The sequence below is a fragment of the Microtus oregoni genome, unplaced genomic scaffold, assembly GCF_018167655.1.
Source record: "Microtus oregoni isolate MIOR12 unplaced genomic scaffold, Mior012 000001F_ref0000356, whole genome shotgun sequence".
NCBI lineage: Eukaryota > Metazoa > Chordata > Mammalia > Rodentia > Cricetidae > Microtus > Microtus oregoni.
In genome coordinates this window covers 89,937,533-89,961,662 of record NW_024543060.1, presented here as the reverse complement: position 1 = coordinate 89,961,662, position 24,130 = coordinate 89,937,533, and the positions used below count along the sequence as shown (strand labels likewise).

General features: G+C 42.5%; 1 protein-coding gene across 2 annotated transcripts in view; it reads left to right on the top strand.

Moving 5' to 3' along the window:
- Positions 1–22,226, top strand: part of Washc3 (WASH complex subunit 3) — a 34,273-nt gene extending 12,047 nt beyond the window's left edge. The window contains exons 5-7 of one of the 2 annotated variants that reach the window (XM_041671494.1): positions 1,826–1,933; positions 15,782–15,846; positions 21,988–22,226. In XM_041671494.1, coding sequence (XP_041527428.1) covers positions 1,826–1,933; positions 15,782–15,846; positions 21,988–22,072 — 258 coding nt within the window. In that variant the 3' untranslated portion in view covers positions 22,073–22,226. Of the gene's footprint in view, positions 1–1,822; positions 1,934–15,781; positions 15,847–21,987 lie in introns of both variants that reach the window. The other variant, XM_041671485.1, reaches the window with a different exon arrangement.
- Positions 22,227–24,130: the final 1,904 nt, after the last annotated feature.

The following is a 24,130-nucleotide window of genomic DNA, read 5'->3' as shown; positions in this document are numbered from 1 at the left end:
GCATTCAGATCAACTTCTCATTCTGTCTTCGTTAGCATTTACTAGTATATTTTTATATAAAATGCCTTGAAAGGGTTTTAAATATTGCTTTATGCAGATTTCCATGGATTTTGTAGTCAACTCGGCTATCCCGGTACCTGAGAGGTGGAGGCTGGGGAATATCAGGAGTTCAAGGTCATTCTTGGCTCTGTAGTGAATTGAAAGCCAATCTAGGCTACCTGAGACCCTGCCTCAGCACAAAACAGTAACAGAATCGAAAACATCCCTTTATTACTGTTTCTAAACTGAGTCAAAACCCTGTGGTTTCTATACCGATTTCTGTGCAGCTTTGATTTCAGGCTCAGATCCTATCACTGGTCACAGCAGGGTATCAGTTATTCAGATTAAGGTCAATTTGAGAATGAAATGAAGGACAGTTGAGAGAAAGGATCATGAGGCTTAATAGGCCATTCATATAGTAAGGGCACAACAGTGCTAATTAAAGCAGGAGGCCCTGGTTGGGGACAAGGGGGCAGCTGAAGTCGAAGCTGTTAGAGTGTGCAGCTCTTCTCCGTTGCTCCTGCGGGCTTCCGATGGGCTGTGCATTAAAGTCTTAAAAACATGCTGGAGTCTTTTTGTTTGGACTTATGTGTTTGTTTTGCAGAGGAATGTATATATTCATACATATTGTCAATTGTTTTTGTAACATTTAACAATATCACATAGTGGAAGAAACCAAAAGAATTTATATTTATTTTATTACTTCAGAGTTCCTTTTTTTTTCTTTTTAAAGATTTGGCTTACAAATAAATTATATTAATAAACATCAGTTGTAAACATAATTTATGGCTAGTTTTCTAAAGACTGAAGATTTTTGTTTTGTTTTGTTTGTTATTTTTTCCAGACGAGGCTTCCTTATGTAGTCTTGGTTGACCTGGAACTCACTCTACAGACCAGGCTGGCCTCAAACTCACAGTGATCCTCCTGCCTCTGCCTTCTGAGTGCTGGTTTTAAAGGCATGCGCCACCTCTATGCGACTAAGACTAACGATATATAAATAGTGATTTGTTCACCTTTTAGCGCAGATACATTGACGTAAAGCTAATGACGCCTGCGGCAGAAGTTCCTCGTAGCAGCTATGCTGGTGCTGGCTGGGCGTCACAAAATACGTTTACTCTGAGTGCTCAGATTGGTAGGGAAGCCAGCTGCCGCGTGCAGCGAGTCTTAACTGCGCGGGAACTTCTGGTGACACAGTTGTGCCACGGCACGACTGCCATTGTTCAAAAACACCGTCCTCAGTCTTTGTCACTGGGACTCGTATTTAGTATTTAGCCATGCTGTTGACTTTGTCACCATTAATAACAGCTCACTAACATATGAAACGTACAAAACCCGAGAGTCTCGTTTTCTCCGAGAAACCTCCGAGCATCACTGTGTCCATTTAGGATGTGGTGATTTAACAAGTGAGGGGCGATAGGACAGCTGGCAGACACCCAGAACAGTAGTTCACTGTCCATTGGTTGAGCAGGTGACAACCTGCTTCACTGGCTTGCTGATATGCCCGCCCATCCTGTTTCATAGGGTAAACAAAGGAAAACTAAAATTCTGATGCCAAGAATACATCTGCATTTTAAGGAACAATGTATTATTGATATTAAGCTTAGCTTATAAGCATGTATAGGTATTTAGAAACATATCAATAATTAAATTATTGGTATTTAAATATAAGAATACAATTTTTAAATATTTATTGCCTTATAATTATAAAAATAAACATCCCTTTTAAGAAACGTGGTAGATGCTTTCTGTGAACTGTTTAAAGATTTACATAAACTCTCTTCAGCAGGACAGCACACAAGACTCCAGACCACAGGAAAGTGAAGTTCCATCAGAAAGTGTCGTAACTGTAGCCAGGGATCCACGATATGCCAGATACCTCAAGATGGTTCAAGTGGTAAGCTTTGCTCTGTCCTCTGTCTAACCCTGGAGATTTTGCCGTTATTTTTTTCATTCTGAGAAAACTGCTAACCTGAATGACCAAATTTTCTAGTCTCTTGCTTCTTTCCTATTTAATGATGCACTCATAAGAAAGAAACCAGAGGTCCAGTCTTTCTCATTAAAATCGATTACACAGGGCCAGACAGATGGCTCAGTGGGTACGAGCACTGACTGCTCTTCCAGAGGACGCCGGTTCAATTCCCAGCACCCACATGACAGCTCACACCTGTCTGACTCCAGTTGTAGCAGACAGACCCGACACTCTCATACAGATGTGCATGCTAATGCTTATAAAGTAAAAGGAAATACGTCTAAAGTTTAAAATTCATTACACTTGAGGTTGACATAGGTTAAGAGTTCAGTGTAGATTTGTGCCACTATTGTTATTATCTTATTTGAAATCTTGGCTGTATCAGAAATATGAAAGAGGGCTGTTCCTTTGAGTTTGATTCTCTTATGCTAGTGTAAATATGCTTTCAAAATATATTCCACTTTGATGTTCATTTATCAGTGATAAAAAAAGAGCACAGCTCTCTTGGCTCCGTAAAATAATAGTGACAGTTGTGTAACTTCCTCTTCTTGTGAGCCTCCGAACAGTGGGAGCAGGGGCCGGCTCTGACTCTTGCTGGCTTTGGGGAGTCTACTCCTCACACTGGGTCGCCTTGCCCCGCCTTAATACACGCAACTTGTTATGCCCTTGTTGACACCCACGGGAGGCCGGCCCTTTGTGAACAGACACAGAGGGGGAGTGGATTGGGCGGGAGGCAGAGGGGAGGCCGTGGTGGGGAGGGGAAGCCGCGATAGAGATGTAAAATAAATTTAGAAAAACACCATAGCAATAATGGCAAATGATAAGTATGAGAACACTTTGTAGTAAGACACTTTTCTGGATTAAAAAAGAATTATAAATTTTTAATAAGAGTTGAGCTTAAACATGAATAATGAACAGGAAAGACGACATTTGAGATAAATTCTTAAAAACTGTATGCCTCTCAGAACAAGAAGGAAAAGCCTTCAGAATGACATGTAAAAGCTCTTTATGTCAGTGTCTTCTCACCTAACCAACATAAAAATGAGAAAATGGTTAGGTGGTGGTGGTGCACGCCTTTAATCCTAGCACTCAGGAGGCAGAAGCAGGAGGATCTCTGAGTACCAGGCTATCTAGGTCGGTTATGTAGAGAAAAGAGAAACCCTGTCTTGAAAAAGCAAAAAGAACAAGAAATGAGACCACGGACTTGGGTTTCCTGAAACCTTTCATTTAGTACTAGATAGCATCTGGTGTCCTTGGCTCCACCCACAGAATTGGAATCTCTGGGTGGGAGTTATAGCCAGACCATATGTGGTTTTTAAATGGTCTCTAAAGTATTTTAAAATCTTTTTGTTAATGACATTATAAATTTTTAGTTAAAATATTTTTAAAAAAATATTTTTTTAAGGAAGAAAGAAACAAACATAACTCTCTAGAAGTGTTTGACTTAACTCTGTACCATCTCTTTTGCTTCTGTGCCTGAACGTAGCAGGGGACCAGTCTGATCTGTCCCAGTATTGAGCTCCTGCCTTCCCCGAGCCTCTGGTACAGGTATTCTGGATAGGCTCCGGAAGCACTGTTCCCTTCTGGTATCTCCCTCTTGGGACGCGTGGGCTTGGCCTTCATCTGTCGTACTAACTCATCAGCCATTCTTGTCCCTGCTTTTAATTTTCAGGCACTGTGGTTCTTACATGCCTCTTAGTCACTGAAGTTAGAGGTGGTTTTCTGATTGTTTGGGGGTGGTTTTCAAGAAGAAGGGGAGAAACAATATCTCTACCCTGCCATCCCAAACTAGAAGTTCATCCAAGTTAAATTTAATTTTATTGTTTTTAGTTCATTGTGCCAACCTGTATCCCAGACTCTTATTACCCAACTTTTATTTCCTAGTGCTCCCTGTCCTGAATTCCATTCTCCATTCAAACCAAACCACAATCCTTCCTCACACAAGCGCAGTGCTTTTCCAGGCTGAGCCTAGAGTCTGCTTGTCTTAATTACTGCTTTCAAATTCTACTTGTCTCGAATCCCAGATTCTGAATGTCCCAGCTCATAAAGCTAAAACATTATCTTCCTTAACCTATCCAGCCATTTTTTCTATATTCATTATGGAGTTTGTTATTTCATGGCTTTTTCTATGAATATATATACATATATATGAATATATATAGTCATAGAAAAATATATATATATTCATAGAATATATAATATATATACACATATATATCATCACCAATAAATATATTATCACCAGACAATATATATATTACCAGTCAAAGGGGGAACTGTATGAGGAAAAGCAGCCTTGAGTAATCTTTGTGTTCACTTCATCCCTGGTACTTGCTAAATTTTTTGTCAACTTGATACAAGCTAGGGTCATTTGGGGAAGGAACTCTCAATTGAGAAAAAGCATCCATTAACGTGTCCTATAAGCAAGTCTGGTAGGCATTTTCTTGATACCAGCCCTCTGAGGGTGGTACCATCCCCTGGGCAAGTGGGCCTAGGTGGTGTAAGAAAGCAGGCCGCGCCAGCCATGGGGAGCAGGCTGAGAAGTTCTTGCCTTCAGGTTCCTTCCTCCAGTTCCTACCCAGCTTCCTAAGTGATGGGGTGGGACCTGAGAGTTGTCAGCTAAAATAAACCCTTTCCTCCCCAAGGTGCTCTGTGCCATGGTCTTCATCATAGTGACACTGTGAGGCCTCCTGTCTGTTCTCTGAGCCAGCTTCAAGTCATGGGCAAGTGCAGAGTTAGCTCCTATTTCTCCAAGTTGTTGGTTTTAAATGCTTCATAGGACAAGGGAAGCTGTCTCTCAAGGTTAGCACCAATCTTGGGAATCCAGTTATTAATCTATATGTAAACACTTTGTGGGGTTCCTCAAATCTGTTGTGAGAACTGGGGGAACATGGTGACATTACCATCTGCTTTAGAACATGCCTGGCAGTAGATTCGTTAGAGACCCGTATCATCTGCTCATTCAGCCTTTCATTGACAGGAGAGGAATTGTTTAGATGATTAGATTAGTCACCCAGGGTGATAAGATGCCTTCCTGTTCTGTCTTAGCCTTCCGGTCAGTCGGATACTCTCTTCAGTTGGTTCAGTTCCTTGGGTGTGAAAATAAGCAGGGTTCAGTGGGCTACAGCTAAGATGATAAACATACTTCACTGCCATCCCCAAAAGCAGCCTAATCTAGCTAATTCTAGCACGTTCCTTCATTGTGAAAAGTACTTTACCTTGCCCAAAAATGCAGCAGTTTTATTAAATGCCCGATTTTTTTTCAATTTCAGAGGGTCACTAATGCTTCCTTTGATTTCCTAGGACTGTTAATGGCAGAGAAACTTATCCAGAGGATTTTACTTGTATATAGACACAGTTTTGAATAATGTTCCATCTGCTGTGCAGTACTATAAGGCATGAAAGTGTATGTAGACACGGTCTTGAGTAGTGTGCCATCCGCTGTATGCAGTAGTGTGAAGCCGTGAAGCTGTATGTTTACATCAGCAGTATAAATTATACTCTCAAAAGGGAGTCGGTGGATTCACCAAGCCTCCCCTCCTCTGCCCAGTACTGACATTCCTTCCTTCTTAAGTGCCGTCGTGTTGACTCAGAAGTCAGTTCCTCCTGTGCTGAACTCTCTTTAGCCACAGTGGACAGTCACACTCAGCAGCATCTTGATACTTGCGGTGGCTGTGTTATCGCTTCTGCTTCCTTCCCGAATTGTTTAGAGTCATCTCATCCTCTCGATTAGACAGAGTCCTTTTCAAGCCTCCTTAATGTCTTTTTCTAGTATAAAAGGCTGGAATTTGTAGGCTACCCATATGGTGATCGTTCACTTCACTCTGGGAAAGTCCTATAGATTACAAAAATATCATCTTGTTTTCAGACTCCCTCTGAGATGCACTATAACCTTTTGGGGCTTCCTCCTTAAGGTACCAAGAAAGCTGTCTCAGTTCCTAAGTCCCAGTTGTCCTCAGGGATGTCTTGCTTTGAGATGCCCTGTCTCACCTGTCACATTTCGCAAACCCACTTTAAACCTAATAGTTTACATTAATTAATATAAATGTCTTTGAACAGAAGCTAATGTGGTCTCTGTTTCTTTCATACGAACACTGCAGACCAGGAAGCCGTAACTTGCATTTTGGCCTCCATGTCTTTTTTGGTTGCTCATCTGGGAGACATAGGGTGCTTTCCACTGCAGAAAGCGATTGTTCTGAGAGACAGGGTGAGTGCCTCAAAGCCTGGGAACCCCTGAAATACGAAGCTCCTTGGCTGTGTCTCAGTTGTGTGGGACACGTTCAAGTCCTGTCACCTCAAGGCCCTTTTCCTCATATAAACTGAGACCTGAGCTCCCTTCTAGATATATGATTTATGATTCATTCATTAATCCTCAGATTTGGTCCTTGCATTAATAAAGGTCCCTGGAACACCTGCAGGCACTTTCTGATTTTTTTCTTTTCCTTTTAAAGTAAGTTTTATACAAGATTTTTCAGTGAGTAATCCTGGTTTGTTCCAAATGTGGCAGATAATTGATTGTGACTTAGTGCTTGTTACCATAACCGTGTGGCACCGGGCTGTGCTCCGTTACATATTGCTTTTATAACTTAACTGGAATCGTGGCCATAGATCACTTTTCCAACAATTCTCCCCCCTTTTACTGGCAGAGCTTGGTAAATCCTGTGCCAGTCATAAATTGTGCATTGGGAAAGTCCTACTTCCACATGAAGGAAGCTAATGACTTGTACTTTTTGAAACCGTATTTGCCAAAACAGCCTCTTCAGACACTTAGGCTGTACAAAGCTCTGTTTTCTTTGGCTTGCTGAAAATGTGAATTGAATAATCTCTGGTTCTGGTGGTTCTGATGTAGCCGTTGCCAGCAGTGAACGTTGGCCTAGGGAAGCGGACCTTCCATTACCTAAGGGCAGAACATCTCCAAGTGTGGATTAAAGATGTTCATAAAGAGGTGCTGCCCCGTGGACCGGGGAAAGCAGGCGAGCCTGATGTAGTGTTCCCTTTAGATAGCAACAAGGTGGAGTTATTGTCAAGACTGGTTGACACCCAGACCCTTAGTATATGAGCACAGTGTGACTTCCAGTGGTATAGAAAGCTACAGAATAGGTTGCTTTTCATTACTCAACAGTGTGACCAGAAGACAGAGTTGTGGCTCGAGGTAATGCCAGCTGTCACACGCTGGTCCCAAGTGTGTGTTACTTCTAAGTGTGAATATGTGTTTCTTTTTGTAATACCTGAGGTTTTAGTATATGTGTGTGTGTGTGTGTGTGTGTAAATATATCTATGTATATGTATAATAGTAAATGTCAGACAGTTTATTCTAACATAGGAAGATTCGCAGAATAAAGGGCAATCTCCTGCTGCTTATAGAAAGGAAACCACACATCCAGTGATTTGATAAGCTTCCTATTTTCTGCTCACTAAGTGATTACTATGTCAGTTTGATGACAAGCAAGCCACCAGCCTCTGAGGAGCAGTAGATCCATGAGGAGGAAGTATGAGCTGGAATAAATGGGCCTGGGGTGACCTGTGATAGCCCCTCTCTTCTCTCCTATCTTATAGAAGTACAAGAGCTCTCCCTGAAACAGAAAACTTAGTGGTCAAAATGTTGCCTATGACTTGATATCAGAGAACCCAGAAAGACAACTTTCTGTCATATTTTTGAGAAATATAAACATTACTATTTTTTCCTAATGTCAGTGAACTGAACTCTAAGAATACTATTTGGGAAATATTTTCATGCCAATTATAAAATCTATAAAGACTGAGTTTTCAATCATTTTGCTTTTCTCCTAAGCCTCTGCACATTGCCTTGAGTTGGGGACCTCAGAGCAAGTCATGGTACACAGAAAGTTAAGACGTTTCCCTGCCTGACAGTCCGTACTTCCAGACTTGAGAGGCGGGGGCAGGAAGGTCACAGACTTAAGGACAACTGGGCTACCCATGAGATACAATTCTGCCTGGGTTATATAGTGAGGCCCTGTCTCCAAAACAGAAAGAACTGTGCTTATGAATTATGTATTTGCCTTTGTGTGTGTTGGGTTTCGTATTGGGTGTTTTTTTTATTTCAGTGCAGGGGATTGTGCGCAGGACCTCCCAAACACTATATAAAGTTCTACCACTAAGCTATATCTATGAGCTTCTTTTTAACTTTGAATTTGGTTTGGTTTTTAAAGACAGGGTTTCTCTGTGTAGCCCTGGCTGGCCTGGAACTCACTCTGTAGAACAGACTGTCCTCAGACTCAGAGATCCACCTTCCTCAGCCTCCCTAGTGCTGGGATTAATGGTGTGTGCTACCACCACCTGGCTCTTGTTTTTGGATTTGGTTTTTTTTGTCTGTTTGTTTTTGACAAGGTCTCACTAAGTTTCCAGCTGGCCTTGAATTCACTCTGTAGTCTAGACAGTTCTTGAATGTGTTATCTTCCTGCCTCAGCCTCCAGGGAGCTAGAATTACAGGCCTATGATACCTGGCCCAGCTTCATTTATTCTTTCTTTATAAATATAGGTGTTAACAACAAAGAGTATATCTAATTCGGATTTTCCCATTCATGTTTCCCTTGAGGTGTGGTGGATAGCAGGTTGCTGCTGTATCCAATGGTTGTCAGTGTCTACTTGGCTCTGTTATTTATGCCTCCCTGGTTCCTCAACTGCTCCCCTTTGCTAGTCCACGGTTGGCTTACTCCTACTCAGTGAATTCTCATGCTCGCGTTATAAATTTTTCATTGTAGCACTTTTCTCAGAGTTTTCATTTGTTTCCAGGAACTAGTTGTTTGCCATACTGCATCTATGTGTGGTGTTTAATGTACTTGAAAAATATATTTTGAGTTGTGAAGCTTAGGAAGGTCAAAAATTCTCAGTCACATATGAAGAACGGCCACATATCAACAAGCTGATGTACTTGCATGGAGGCCAGTTTCCTAGAGTTGCTGATAGGCCCTTGGCTCTTTGTTTTAATGCAGTTTTGGATACTTTAAAACCGGATTTTATTTAAAAACAAGTTTTAGAGGTAGGGGGATGGCTCAGCAGAAAAGTTTTAAGTAATTTAAAGGGGTAAGTAGCAAAAAGAAAATAGAGAATGCAAATATTCCAAATGTAATTAAGAGCCAGCAGGACAGCTCTGCACGTGAAGACACTTGCCACCAAGCCTAGCAACTTGACCTGGGACCTGCACAAAAGTAAGCTTGAGGCTTGGAGAGATGGATTAGAAGTTAATAGCATTGCCTGATCTTTCAGAGGTCCTGAGTTCAATTCTCAACAACCACATGGTGGCTCACAACCATCTGTAATGAGATCTGGTGCCCTCTTCTGGCCTGCAAACAGACATGCAGGCAAAGCACTGTATACATAATGAATAAATCTTTTTAAAAAGTGATAAGAATGTATTTATTCATTAAGTCATCAGATATTTGTATTAATGGCATTATAAATAAAACAATTTAAATAATATATAAGATTTATTATCTGAAATAACTTCTTAAAGTTAAATATCCATTTCACCCAGCTTTTTAAGTGCCAATGGAATTGGTTTCGGTGTATTAAACCTCTGTAGCACAGCACCTACCCCCCACCCCCCCATCGTGGAAAGTCAGAGAGGGCACCAGTAGGCAGGCACTGTTGACTTCTTGTCTCCGTTCACACAACCGCTCTAGCTCCCCAGAGACTAAAGGGAAAGCACAGCATCTCCAGGGCTTCTGTGGACGCTCTCGGGCGTGGGCACTGACCGGAAAGGCGGTGGTGCCTGCTGAAATCAAGCCCTCCCTTCACTCCGACCTGCCTGTACCTTTAGTTCCCAGCTACCCTTCATCTGCGCCGTTCCCTCTTCCTTACATTCCTTCCACCTCTGCCGGAAATAAGGGATCTCACCTGAAAATTTTCCACATGGGTCAAGAGGAAAAATAGCCATTGGGATTTAAGCAGCTGCTTTTAGTTTTTCCTTTTTGGAAATACATAGTTCCTGCCTTTCCTGTTAATTTCTTTATCTAGCGTTTTGGCTAATTTATGAGAGAAACAATAAAGACCAGAAGACACATGAGCTCTCAGAGGAAGCAGGCTCCCTTGGGAGCGAGAGAATGCCTATCAGCAGGTCCAGACCTAAGCACCATCCTGAAGTCTCCAGCACACAGCAACACCTTCCATTCCCTGGCCTGGGTTCACAAAGGACCTTAGATTAATTGCTTAGATCAAGATTGATGACATGTCATTACCAGACTCAAGGCCCTTTACTGTGGTTCTATAGCCTCCATGGGTGCCTAACCCCAACCATTTTTCTTTGTGTGTGTGTGTAGATTGTTAAGGTCAAAGAAGGAGGGAGTCATAGTTGGCTCCCTAAGCACTGTACCCTACCTGGAAGAGTAACTCAGAAGTACACTTTCTGTATATTAAGTCACTAGAATCTTCTCTACTCTTTTATTGCTATACTTGGAGAAATAACTTTAAATTTACATGAATAATATGTGCACGTTTTTAACGTATAAATTCATAGACTTGTAATTTGGTTAGCAAATTCTAGTATGATTTTATAATAAATTTTGGGGGCTGGAGAGAAGGCTCAGTGGTATAAAGAACATTCTACCCTTGCAGAGGACCTGGGTTCTGTTTCACCACCATTCAACACCACTCACAACCGTCTATAACTCTTAACTCCAGGATCTGGTTCCCACTTCTGGATTCTGAGGGTATGTGTCTGCACATGCACAACCCTCATATAGACACACACACACACACACACACATGCATAATTTAAACATTTTAAATTGTTTGCAAATTAGAAAGTTAAAGTATAATAATATTTAAAATGAAAGTGAATACATTTATAGAAAGAAGTTATCTGATTTGAATGAGGTGATGGTTCCACCATGGAGGAACCTGTCAAAGCAAGCACTAAAATTCTCCATACCAAGCCAGGCACAGTGCCGCACGCCTTTAATCCCAGTACTCAGGAGGCAGAGGCAGGTGGATCTCCGTGAGTTCAAGACCAGCTTGGTCTACACAGTGAACTCCAGGCCAACCAAGGCTGTGTGTCTCAACAAACAACAAATTCTGCATACCCCTTACACATGATAGTAAAGGGAAGAAACTGGGTCTTCCTAGGCACCAAGTTACTCTTAAATCAGCAAATGCTTGAGGAGTTACAAATACAAAGAAAACATTTTATGCCATCTTCTGGTCATTAACACATAAAGTTTATTATGTTACAAGTGTATTTTATGGGGCGTGGGATGGTGTTAATATGGGAATTTGGTGTAGCTGTGTTTTCAATGTTCTCACGACAATAAATTCATAACTTTTGGAAATGATTTTCTAAAAGATTTTTAAACTCATATGCCTCCAGGTGAACTTTAATTTCTTTCTTATCCCTAAAACATAGAGACAGAACTGCTAACGATATGTGTACTTTAAGAATAAAGCCACCGCGATTTCCTTACCAGCGGTCTGGTGTGGCCTCACCCGTTTTCTCCCATGAGCTGTGCCTGTGTCTGTAAAGATGGCTAATGAGCAGCCAATGGAAAGGCGCTTCTGACCACACACCCATCTCGTGAAATAACCCTTGTAAAAACTCAGTCATGCTCCTTTTCACAGAAGTAACTGTTTGATACTGAAGACTTGTGACCCACATACACGCGCAGGTTCAAGACAGAAACACTTAGCAGGAACAGTCTCCGCCTTAATACGAGACCACAGCATTTTCTAGATCTGGACAAGTCTTTGTAACTTGTCTTGTAAAGTCTTGTAAAGCTTCCTTCTTAAGATAGCCATATTCATGTTAAAGTCTTGAAGATGTTTATTTAAATTAATTTCATATTCCTTTACTGGAAGCTTCCAGGGGAAGAAGAAAATCATTGAGCATGTGTTTTGTTTTATGATTTGGTCAGCAAACATTGCATATATTTTTATCTGAGTGTATATGTAATATTTATCTGAAAATATTATCCTTAACATAAGATCATACCACTTTATATAAAACTATACATGGCATTCTTGGGTTGGGGAGATGGCTCAACAGTTAAGAGCACTTAGTGCTCTTCCAAAGGACCTGGGTTCAATTCCCAGCACTCACATGGCAGTTCACAACTCTCTGTAACTCCAATTCCAGGGGACCTGACAGCCATGGCAAAGTACCATTGCGCATAAAATAAAAATAAGTAAAATTTTAAACTGGCATTCTTAATCGTGGAGGTACAATGTGGGAGGTGAAGGCAGAAGGGTTAGAAATTCATGGCTAGCTCCAAGCTGTATAAATTTATTTGAAGGTAAGCCTTGGCTACATGAAATCTTGTCTCAAAAGAAACAACCGAACAAACAAATAAATGAATAAAAACAGGACTTTTGAAACATCAAAAGGTGAAGATACGGTTGAGTCGATTTTACCACATTAAGAAGCTTGTTAGCATGTAGTGGCTCCCTTTTTAGCCCATAGCATCCCACAGTTTCTGCATGACTCTTTCTTTGCAAAGGAAAAGTGGTTTTGAGACAGAGTCCTGCTGTGTAGCCCAGACTGTCCCAGACTTGGACCTCTGCCTGAGCCTGGATGCTCGGGTTGAGGTGTCACCACCACTCCTACGAAGAACAAGTTCTCCTTCCGATCAGCAGCTCGGTAGACTTGTGTTATGCCTGCTCTGTGTAAGGAAAGAACTTCCTATTTTCCACTTCTTACAACTAAATTTTTGGATTCAAGTTCATAAAATGATAGGAAAAAAAGCCTAAGATATAAGGATTTGATTTTGTTATTTTTTTTCAAGAAGCAAAGTCCCTTTTTTTTCCCCCTTCAAATCTAAAACATGGCTGATAGAGAGATTTAGTAGCTTGGTTCTCATTAACACAGTAACAGATTATTGTGTAAATCTTGGCAGGCCTGGAGACCTCCAAACAGTTTTGTGATAGAAGAAACAAGCCTTTAACCATTGGTGCTGCCGTCCTAATTTCATTAGCGTGGCTTCTTTACACACTTTCTCCAGTGACGCAAATGCAGACCCATGGCTGCCTCCGCTCCCCTTCGCTGCTTCTGTTGGACGGGCTGCCCTCATGACTTGCCAAAGAAAACCCCACAGCTCCGTAGACTTCATGTCGAGGTCTCCTGTGTCCTCCTTAGACCACCAGTAGCTTTGTCTCTCTGCGATCAGACATTGGACGCTTCTTTCTGACGGCTGACAAGTGACGTCCTCCCAGGAATGTAGCAAACGAGATGTCTGAGCCACACACACAGCAGCAGGTCCGGTGGGGATGCGTGCTCGGAACCCAGGCCCAATCACTGGTTTCATTTGTTTATCAGGCTTTATGAGATTTACATCATGGTGTGATCAGAAGCCTCTGCAGGGGCGGACGGTGGGAAAATGGGTGTATTTTCTATGTTATACCAATATACAAAAGTGACAAGAGGCGCACTGAACTTGGAGTATTTCTGTTTTCTCCTCCTGTGGCTGGTTCCAGAAACGTCAGGTTAAAATACGGAGCTCCAGGCTCAGATGTCTGTTACTCTTTCTCCATAATCAGTTCCATAGATCTGTTAAAATGGGGAGTTTATCTATTCTACCAACATCTCTGCTTCTTGCCTGTGCGCTTCCAGGCGCCTCCCTCCCTTGGTCCCCAGGGACAGTTTTGTGCTATATTTTAGGAGATGCTGATGCTGCAGGTTTTTGCTTTTTGTTTTGTTTCAGTTTTTTTTAACCTCATTTTTCTTCCCTTCTGTTTCCTGGGTTTTGTAATTTATTTTTGTGACCTTTCCAGTGATGTCCTGTGGCTTACACTAACATATGATAAATAAATCACATAGCTGTGCTCATAGAAAGACCTTCTGACATCAGATCATGCTTAATGGAAGCTGAGAGCTTGTTTGGTTCTTTTTGTTGCTGCTTTTAGGAAATATGGCATGAACTCTGTTCTTTTCCCTCTTATCCTTAGAACGTCAGTACTTTTGGAAAATGAAATGCTCTAAACTTTTTCATTCTGTTATCCTGAATAGTTGAATCATCACCCCACATCTCCAAGCTCCTGCTCATGTCCTCCGCAGTGTTTTTAGTACACTGAGACCAGTTAGCGTTGCCAGTGTGTGCATGCCGTAGGGGCAGCCACTGGAGCATGGCAGCCTATCAGGGGCTACATCCCTGAAGAAAACTGAGTCTCCCTCCCATGGCCACCAATGACTGCCAGAGCCAGTGGTGCTTGCTTAGCTCCTCCGGCCCTCCCCGTCCATGCTGTCCTTTGGACTGGTTTGATCTTGTATGGGTCTTGTGCAGGCAGCCAAGGGAACTGAGAGCTCATCTGTGTGGTGTTTGTCTCGTCTAGGAAACTCTGTTCTGAAGCAGCACCCCCAGCCTCTTGCGGTCTCTCTCTGCCCTGTCTTCCATGGCGGTCCCTGGCCGTTGTGACAGCGGGTGTGATGTAGCGATCCCGTTTGGAGCCTAGCACTCCAGGGCGCTTAGGCCTGTTGCGGTTCTATTAACCAGCATTCACTGCAAAAAGAAGTTTCTCTGAGAAGGGTGATCCCTTCTTAAGGATCTAAGGGATCACTTAGACTGATCCCTTGTGTAAAATTAAATAGTAGATTTGGGTTTGAACTCTATTTTATTCAAGTCTTAGTTTTAGAAAACATACCTCAAAAGTAGGGCTTGTCTTAACATCTTGGTTACCCACTCCAGGTGCCTCCGGAAGAGCTGCAAGCACCCTTAACCATGGAACCATATCCAACCCAAACTATTCTTTAATGAAACTCAACAATTTTTAAATTCAAGCATTTTAACATACTGCCACCCAAATTATGCTGTTTTGACATTTATATCCCGAGGAACAACAGCGAGAAACCATGACTAACGTTTGTTTCCCATAATCAGACCATTGTTTCTGCAAGAGCATCCAAAGGCTCTGCAGCTCCTAGCATGCACTAGTGTTGAACACAGCGGAGGTGTTTCTGGTAGCGTGCTGTGCGGCTTGGCAGTGTGCACGGGACCCAGTCCTCATGCTGTGTGGAGAACCTAGGCTTCAGGAGAACCACCTGCTACAGCACAGGCGAGTGCTGACAGAGACCTCAGATTCCTCGTGCATTTTAGCTTGAATTAATCTTGGAGTGTGCTGCTTTCAGAGGACATTTATTGCCGCCAAAGGTCTTGACACATCCACACTCAGTGATGTGGAGTTATGGAGTGTGTTCACATCAAATGAGTTCTTTTTTCAACTGCATTTGTATTCATTTCTGATGTATCCTTCCCTTGCTGTTTTGATATTCTTAACCTGAGTGCAGATATTCCTGCATTCTCAGTGTTCTTCAGTTTACCACCTGTATTGTCCCTGCTTCATGTGTGTAGTGGTCTGAGAAAATGTATAATATATTACTTGGATTCTGCATTCCAAAAGTGTCAAAATGAAATATGGATGTTTGCTTATTACACAAGCATTTACATTGGTGTGCGCTATGTTTTGAAAAGCTCTGAGACCTTTGTTTTTGTTTGAAAATCCTATCAGGTTAGCCAGATGTCTCGTCATCCTAGCCGTCGTTGCTTCCTTTCTTTGGATGAGAAAGTAACCTCCTCATCCTGCAGGGCAGAAGTGGCAATAAGATGGTTCACGTGACTTGACTTGGGTGTGCATGGATTAGACAGTGCTGGTTCCACAGGTCGCTGTGAATGTGCCCGGAGGTCTTTGAGATGCTTCGCACACGCAACAGTAAAAGCAAACGGGGGGCGTGCTTTAAATAACGAGGAACCTCGGTGTATTCTTTCAAGTCGTTCATGGGAATGACGAAGAAGGCTTTCTTATAACTGAATTTATCTTTTGACTTTTGTGTAGGGGGTTCCAGTGATGGCAATCAGAAACAAAATGATATCCGAAGGGCTGGATCCAGACCTGCTGGAGTAAGTAGTATTTCTAATAAAATCCTATTGACAAGGTACCAGATCTGTCAAGTGCAACAAACAATGTTTTGAGCTTTCCCTACTGTTTCCTATACAGTGTTTATAGTTGAGAATACCATCCTCCACATGATGCCCCTGCTATGTTAGAAAGAAAGGAAGGAAAAGAAAAGGAAATACCCTAGGCTGCTAAATCAGCCCTTGCACACCTCAGGAGAGGAGATTCACTAGTGAAACTGGTCAGAATTTGGTAGATGGGCATTTGGGTTTTCGTTGTTTTTTTCCATGTTGACATTTCCTTTGGGGGTTGGTGTGACAAGGTATTGTCCACCTCTTTTCACTTAAGGTCATGATACATAAGCAGAGAATTCTGTGGCAGCCTAGGTGACACGGGGCTGAGAAGCGACTCACATAGGCAGTGCACACTAACGGTTATTATGAAATAGGTGCCAGTCGAATGTGTATTATAAAATACTTTTTAGATATGCTAAGAAATCACGGCTCAGAACTTTGATAATAATTCATTTTATCCAAGCCAGGCTGGCCATGTGGTTCATCTCAATAAGTTATATATCTTAATGGGTTCCTCACAAGTCTGCTTTATACGTCTCCAGATACTTGTAACAGTCTGTCTAGCTGGAGCACTCCTTCACCCCGTGTTCCCCGGGCATTCAGGCTGTGCTAGTACTATGCTCTGGAATTTTTCTTGGCTCCAGCATTTCAGGAAAAGGTGTGCATTTTGGAAATGAAATATCATAAAAGTCATCTTCTCATATTTTATCTTCAAAAATGTGAAGTTCAAGAATGCCTGTAAAGCTGCCAACAATGGATTTTCCAACATGTATGTTCATTTGGTGTGTTTCCAAGGGGCCGAAGGATCGACTCCAATAGCATGGCTTGGTGAATTGAGCACAGCGTATCTGGGCATGTTTACTATGTGTTCTGGAAATTGTTTCTGACGTTTGAAAAGTAGATGAATTGTGGCATGTATTTTAATAAGAATGGAACATTTGGATTTAATCCCTTTGGGTACTTGATTGTATAAGCACATTTACCATCAATTGGGATGTTTTTGGCTTCTGGAAATACACAATGGGTCATAAATAGTAACAAATGACCTTTAAAATGGTGATGTTTCACTCTGGAAAGACAGGAAAGCCCGTGTCCTATAAGTATCTCCACCGGCTGCGTCTCCAGTCCTCGGCCACTGACGGCTTCATTCATCTCCTTCCCACATGAAGCCTCGTACAAGGTCCTTTCATTCACCTTTGCTCCCTCCCTCTCCCCTGTCCCGTGATGTCAGTTGCTATGGTTTTTCTCGGTTTTGGTGTCGCCTCCCTCCTTCCACATGCCTGCGTACCTCTTGCTGTTCCCGTGACCCTTCATTTCTCACCTGGTTATCGCAGTAGCACCTGATTGGCTTCTGTGTTCGCCTTCAAGCACTCCCAATAAAGCTGCGTGTATTTGTTCATCACTTCATTCTTGCCTTCGACGTATAGTGTCTAACTGCTGCGTGCAGATGCTTTTCCCGTCGCGTCCTGGGTTGCTTCTCAAGTACTTGCTGATTCTGTCCATGTTCATTTTGTGCAGCCGTTGCAAATGACTTGTGTTTTTCTGAATATATCATCTTTCTACTCCCTTTTGACATTTTTAACTCTCCTTGGAACCCCTTTCCCCTGTCTTATTGGCCTAGGTAACTCCTTATTCTTCAAGAGTGTTGGATATTGTCACCCTAAGGGATCTGTAAGCGGTTATCCAGCGGAGAAGCCCACACACACCCAGTGTGCTCTTATAGCCCCCTTAGCAATGGCACGGTGTATGTCATTGTCTGTAAATGCTGAAAAACATTCAGATGTGAGGTGGATGCCAAGTTGTAGGGTAGGATTCCAGTAACAGCATGGCCTTACCGAAAGGCTGCTTCTCAACCACAGCCGAGAGGCTGCCTTCTGACCCATTACCTCATAGGTACAGGCCACTGGCCACCAGGGGCACTGGTTGGAGTGGACTGACTCACTTATGCAGTCACCGCTACAACGTCTCCATTAGCTTATTGTGATGTAGCAGCAACCTTGTTCACAGAGGAAGTCTGGGGCTGTGGAATCCGAGTTACACAAGGTAGGGACCTTCACTCAAGGAGAGAAGTTTGACGTGGTGTTCAAGAAGGAAATGTACCATCCAAGGGGAACGTAGTTTTATTTAGAATCTTAGGTACAAAATAAGCCTCTTCCAAGAACTTTGAGTAAAGAGCATCCTGATTGTCTTTTCTTTAAGAGTATAAACACACACTTTCTGTTTTATTAGCTCCAGGTAGTAAGGCAAACTCGTATAACTGTTAGAAAAGCTGGTCTAGATCTGTCTGATCTGGACAGAGAGCAGAACTGGAGTTGAGGGAGAAACAACCCGGTCTCTAAGCATGTCAGACTGGCTGCTATACGTCCAGAGCTGGGGACAGAACACACACTGTCTCAAAGGAAAGTTTGCATGAGGAAGCCTGGCAATTTACTGCAAAATTATGCCTATCCTTGAATTTGAGATGTCTACAAAACTGATGAAAATGTTTGATAATTACCAAACAAGTATTTGTTTGATGCTTCTGATTGTTTTAATTACTTTTTTTTAAATCCCCGGCTTCTCAAGATTAGTTTTGGTGCTACTGACATAAAAAAGATGTGGGGATGTCACTGTCTTCCCTAGTTTAAGGTGAAATTGAAACTTAATTAACCTCTATTCAGAGATTCATCTGCTTTAATGTTGTCCCAGAAATACAGAATGAGTAAATCATACTTTTAAAACTTTGAATCAGTGCCTAGATTTCCGTACCAGGAAACCGAAGTTTCACCCCTCGTATCTCAGAACTAATGTCAGAATTACCCAGTAATGACTACATCTGTTCATCTAGGATGACAGACAGATTGGCCTTTGGTCCCATGTGTCTCAGGAGCAAGTTCATGGTGAGGGAGACTCGGGCTACATTAGACTAGAGACAGCCAGCCGGAGGCAGCCAGGGTGACAGTCCGCCCTGCCACTTTCTAGCTCTGAACCACGGATTGATCTGTGAAATGGAAACTAGAATGGCCCGGCCCCTCAGCAGTGATGCACATGCTCGGTAGAGCTCTGGAAAAGCAGTGAGCGTTTAATGAATGCTGCTCTGGTTTGTGAATATTCCAAACCATGGCTCTACCAAGCTTTGGGGCCACAACTTGTTTGTACTCCTGAGTTGCCTATGTATACCATCATGTTTTCAACGGACATATTTCATATGCAGAATATGACCTTTCAGAAGTATACTCTGCTTTTTCAGACTGAAAATCTCTATTTCCAGTTATGTAGCAGAAAGCAGACTGTTTATTTACTCTGTGTTGGGGATCAGATCTGAAGCTGAGCAAGCTAGTCAGGTCTGTCACCTGGGCTCCATCCCACCTGTCCTGGCTGGTTTTAAGTCAACTTGACAAAGCTAGAGTCCTCAGAGAGGAGGGAGCTTCAACTGAGAAAATGCCTCCGTAAGATCTGGCTATAGGGCATTTTCTTAATTAGTGATCAGTGGTGTCTTTTTTTAATCATTTCTACTTATGTACCCACAAACTCCCTCTCAAATTTATGAAATCTTCTATAATTTTTTATATGTATGTATACCAACTTTCTCTCAAGTTTATAACTTCTTTTATAATTTTAATATGTCTATATACACTTGGGTAAATAGTCCAGCCTCTCCATCACCTCCTGCTCAGCCATAGTTTTTCTAACACTGTTTTGGAATACAGTTTAAATTAAATTGAACTGCTTTGTAAAGAAAATAAAAAAGTGATTTCAAACTGTCTGCATATTTCCCCAAAGAATGTTTACTTGATTTTTATATCCTTTAAGTGCTTAAGGTTTTAAACACAAAGTTAAATCTTCTTTTAACAAAGAAATATTAAATCAACAATATATGTGTGTTCTAAACTGTCTTCATCTCCAAAATTATGAAACCCATTTAAGCTAGCTTGAGCAAAAAGGGAAGTTAGGCCGGGTGGTGGTGGCGCACGCCTTTAATCCCAGCACTCGGGAGGCAGAGGCAGGCGGATCTCTGTGAGTTCGAGGCCAGCCTGGTCTACAAGAGCTAGTTCCAGGACAGGAACCAAAAGCTACGGAGAAACCCTGTCTCGAAAAATCAAAAAAAAAAAAAAAAAAAAAAAGGAAGTTAGTGGCCTATAGCTGAGAGGTGCAGACAGTGGACAGGAACTAGAGACTCGGAGTCTCAGGGCTGATGATTGTGGACGTCCTCCTCTCCTCCCCACCACCCGTCTGCCTCCTACTGCTGAGCTCTCTCCTCTGAATCCAACTAAGGGAGCCATCAGGAAGATTTTAGTTTTTGCCACTGAATAAAATCAAGCTGCTTCTACTCCATAACTCAAAGCTGGCTTCTAAAAAAAAACATACACGTCTCGAGTCCCCAGGAAAAGAAATGTCTTGCTGTCATGGACCAGGCCTGCATCATGTGACTGAAATACAAAGTGGATGGGATTGGGGAAATGACAGGAAAATGGTCGACCTCCCACCGCAGTCTATAGATTCGATGTGATTTGTGATTCCCTCAGTCAGAGTTCCAATAGCGTTCTTCAGAGAAGGAGAAAACCATCTTAAGATTCATACCAAAGATTCTGGGTATGAAAACAATCAGCAGCGAAGGGAGTGACGCTGGAGGCATCGCCATTCCTGACTCCAGTTTATACTGAGAGCCTTAGTAGTGACGCATAGATCAGAGGAACAGAGCAGAGGACTCGCGGGTGTAAACCCACGTAGCAGCAGCCACCTGGTGTGTGACAAAGATGACAAAAATATACATTAGAGAATAAACATCCTCCTTAATAAATGGGGGAAGTGGGCATCCACATGTGGAAGAAGAAAGTACATCTCCTCCCTTCTTCTGTACAGTGTAGCATCTTGTGGATCCGTGAATGACCGCACATACAGCATTTTTCTCTTTTATTAACATGTCAATTTCAAAAAATAATGCATTTTGATCACACACGCACCCCCTGTTGCTCTCTCTTATTCTGCTTTCCTCTTTCCTCTCCTTGCTAAGAGTTCTGGTTTATTATCATATCTTCCCAGATTCCACATGAGAAAGCATGATACTGTCTTTGAGGGGCCTGCTTATTTCATTTAACACGGTAGCCTCCAGTTCCTTGTACATTTTATTCATCAGTCCACTGATGACCAGCGAGACCGGCTCCACGACTTGTCAGTAGGGTAGTGATAAACACGGGTGTGCAGACAGTGCTGCAGATAGCTAAATTTTGCTATTCTGGTAATATGCTCAAAAGTGGTAATTGACATGTATGAATCATATGGAAATTTGCATAAATATTCTGCATGGTGTGGGATCCAAACTCAGGTCCTCTCATTTGCAAGGCAAACGCTTTATCACCTGAGCCATCTGTCCAGCCCTCACCATGACTTTTAGTAGTAGTATAATTTTTCATTTTTGTTTATTATAGCACACGAACTTGGGCTTAAGCAGTTGGTGTTCCCTGATGCGCTCTCTTTGAGATTTTTTTCTTGAGGTTTTTTTTTTTTTCCAACTCAGACTTTTTATACTTGTTCTCTAGAGAAAAGCCCAAGAACAAAAACTAAGTGAAAACACCCGATGGACATTAAGAGCCTGCTCTGACCATGCTGCCCCCCTCCCCACAACTCTGCACCCCTTCCCATAGCGCTCCCACTTGGCCTCTGCTTCTTAGCCGTTCTCGAGCTCCTTTCTGCTTCTGAATTTCCAGAGCTTCCGTTTGTCTTTCCATTCCTCACTTTCCCATCTGTGCCTCAGTGTGCACTTGAGGCTGCAGGGACTCAACGCCAGGCATGCCAGCCTGTCCACGTCGCATCTCTGTCTCCATGGCACTGCAACGCAGAGTGCTGAAGGAGAAGCAGCAGAAGGGCTGGCGGGATAGCTGTGGCCCCAGCGGCGCTAGAGCAGATCATCCCCGCCTGGCATGCCGAAGTCAGAGGCAGCGCTGGGGCGCAGTACCGGAGGCTCCTGTAAACACGCAGACCCGGCAGGTTTATTAGCAACAAACAGTACTGCACGATGAACCTAATTCACAGTTTGTAAGCTTGTCTTCTGTTGGGAAAATCTTTAAATCCCCCCCCCCCTTTTTTTTCCAGGAAGCCAGATGCTCCGGTGCCCAATGGTGCAACTGAAAAAGCCATAGAAGAAAGTTCAGACAGTGACTCTTCTTTCAGCGACTGAGTTGAACTGTGGATGAGGATCACAAAAATGTGTGAATGTTTATAGTCTGTGGAAGAGTCTGAACGTTGCGCTTAGTGACTGTGTCATCCAGTGGCCACGCACCTACCCCAGCCTTCTTCTGTTAAAAAAATAAAGCATTTATAAGCTTCCAGTATTTTTTGTTAACCAAATAAAATGCTCTAATTAAAACCAGAACGACCTAAATTGTTACGAGTGCTACAAACACTAAGGTGATTTAATAAACATTCTAAGAGGGAGTTGGTTAGAACTGAGGTCCCGAGGCAATTTCTAGAGCCCACTGGGGAAAGAGTGGCTTGCAAGGACAGTAGCTGCCCCTGCGCTTCTGGGATGCGCTTTTCTATGGGAAAAAGGAGCTTCCCAAGCCGTGAAGATGATCGTGAAACTGTAGCCAGAATGAAATACCTGGATAAGTGTTGCTGTGAGTAAATAAGAGCTCGGAACTATTTACTACAGGTGTTAGTGGAGCCAGAAGTAGAAATGAGGGATGCAATACACGGGGCAGATAAAGACGTTTGACTCGGGGTGCCCTGGACTGCCCAGATCTGCCCGAATTCCGTGTTGTCTTCTCTCATCTCCAAGACTTCAAAGAGGATTTCGAGCCGTGAAAGACCACCCGAGAAGATGAGTGAGACAAGCCTTAGTTTCTGTCATCACAGCTGAACCCAAGCTGACAGGCGTTGGCTCTTTTCTCTACCAGCCGTTGTAGAAGAACGACTCCCAACCACGGGGATCCTGAAGAAACTGAAGCTATTGTGTGCAGAACTAGTGTATATTTGCCAAAATCCATAGAACTGCCCAGCATAGTGGATCTCAATATAATCTGTAGATTAGTTAAAAATAATACATTAATATTGGTTTATTAATTTAACAAATGTATCACTAAAGCAAGATCTTAAAAATATGGGAAGCTGTGATGAGGCGTGAGGTGAATTTATAGGTCTGTGTATACTAACTCTATACATTTTAGATCGTGCTAAAATAAAATCTATTGGTTAATAATTCATTCAAGTAGCATTTATCCCACAAATACAAGAACAGATTCCGCTTGAAAATCAGCCAATACTTACTTTATCATTTTAACAAACCAGGCTGGGAGCTTCATTCTTTTTTTTTTTTTTAAAGATTTATTTATTATGTATACAGTGTTCTGTCTGCATGTATGACTCCAGGCCAGAAGAGGGCACCAGATCTCATTACAGATGGTTGTAAGCCACCATGTGGTTGCTGAGAATTGAACTAGGAACCTCTGGAAGAGCAGTCAGTGTTCTTAGCCTCTGATCCATCTCTCCAGCCTCCCTGGGAGCTTCACTCTGTGACAGAGGGCTTGCCTAGCATCCTGGTACCCAGCACAAATAAGCCAAACAATGAAATGCAAGGCTCAGTAGGCCCAGAAATATTGGTATTCAGCTTCATATGTATTGAAGATTCTGGCTGCCACAGTAAGGCAGGAGAAGAAAGAGATGTAGAGACTGCGAAGAAGAAAGATGACGTTATCAATCCTTTAGGATGTCCATTGTAATAAAAACAAAACAAACAACTCTACTGAAGCCCAGACAAGTTTAGCAGGATTGTAGAACACAATGATCAATAGCATAAACTCAACCAGGACCATCCATCCCAGCACCTGTCTTGAGCCTTGGGAAAGTATGGATAGCTTTAAGCCTAAGGGGTGTGTGTGTGTGTGGAGAGAGAGAGAGAGGGAGAGAGAGAGAGAGAGAGAGAGAGAGATCGAGAGGGGGGAGAGAGGGAGGGAGAGAGAGCGAGAGGGAGAGAGAGAGAGAGAGAGAGCATAATATTTGAGAAGGCAAGGGAGCTATTAATATTAGACACCAGCCAGGCAGGGGTCAAAAGGACAAAATAAACAACGTGAATAGATTTCCAAGGAAAATTGGAAGATCATGAAAAGTAACTACTGTAAGTTGAAACGCTATGAATGCATGTCCTTGATTATCTCCTCCAGGTCCATAGTTTAACCTGCTATGAGCTGATTCTTCCAAATCTCTGACTCAAGTCTACACTCCCTCCCCCAAGCTCCAT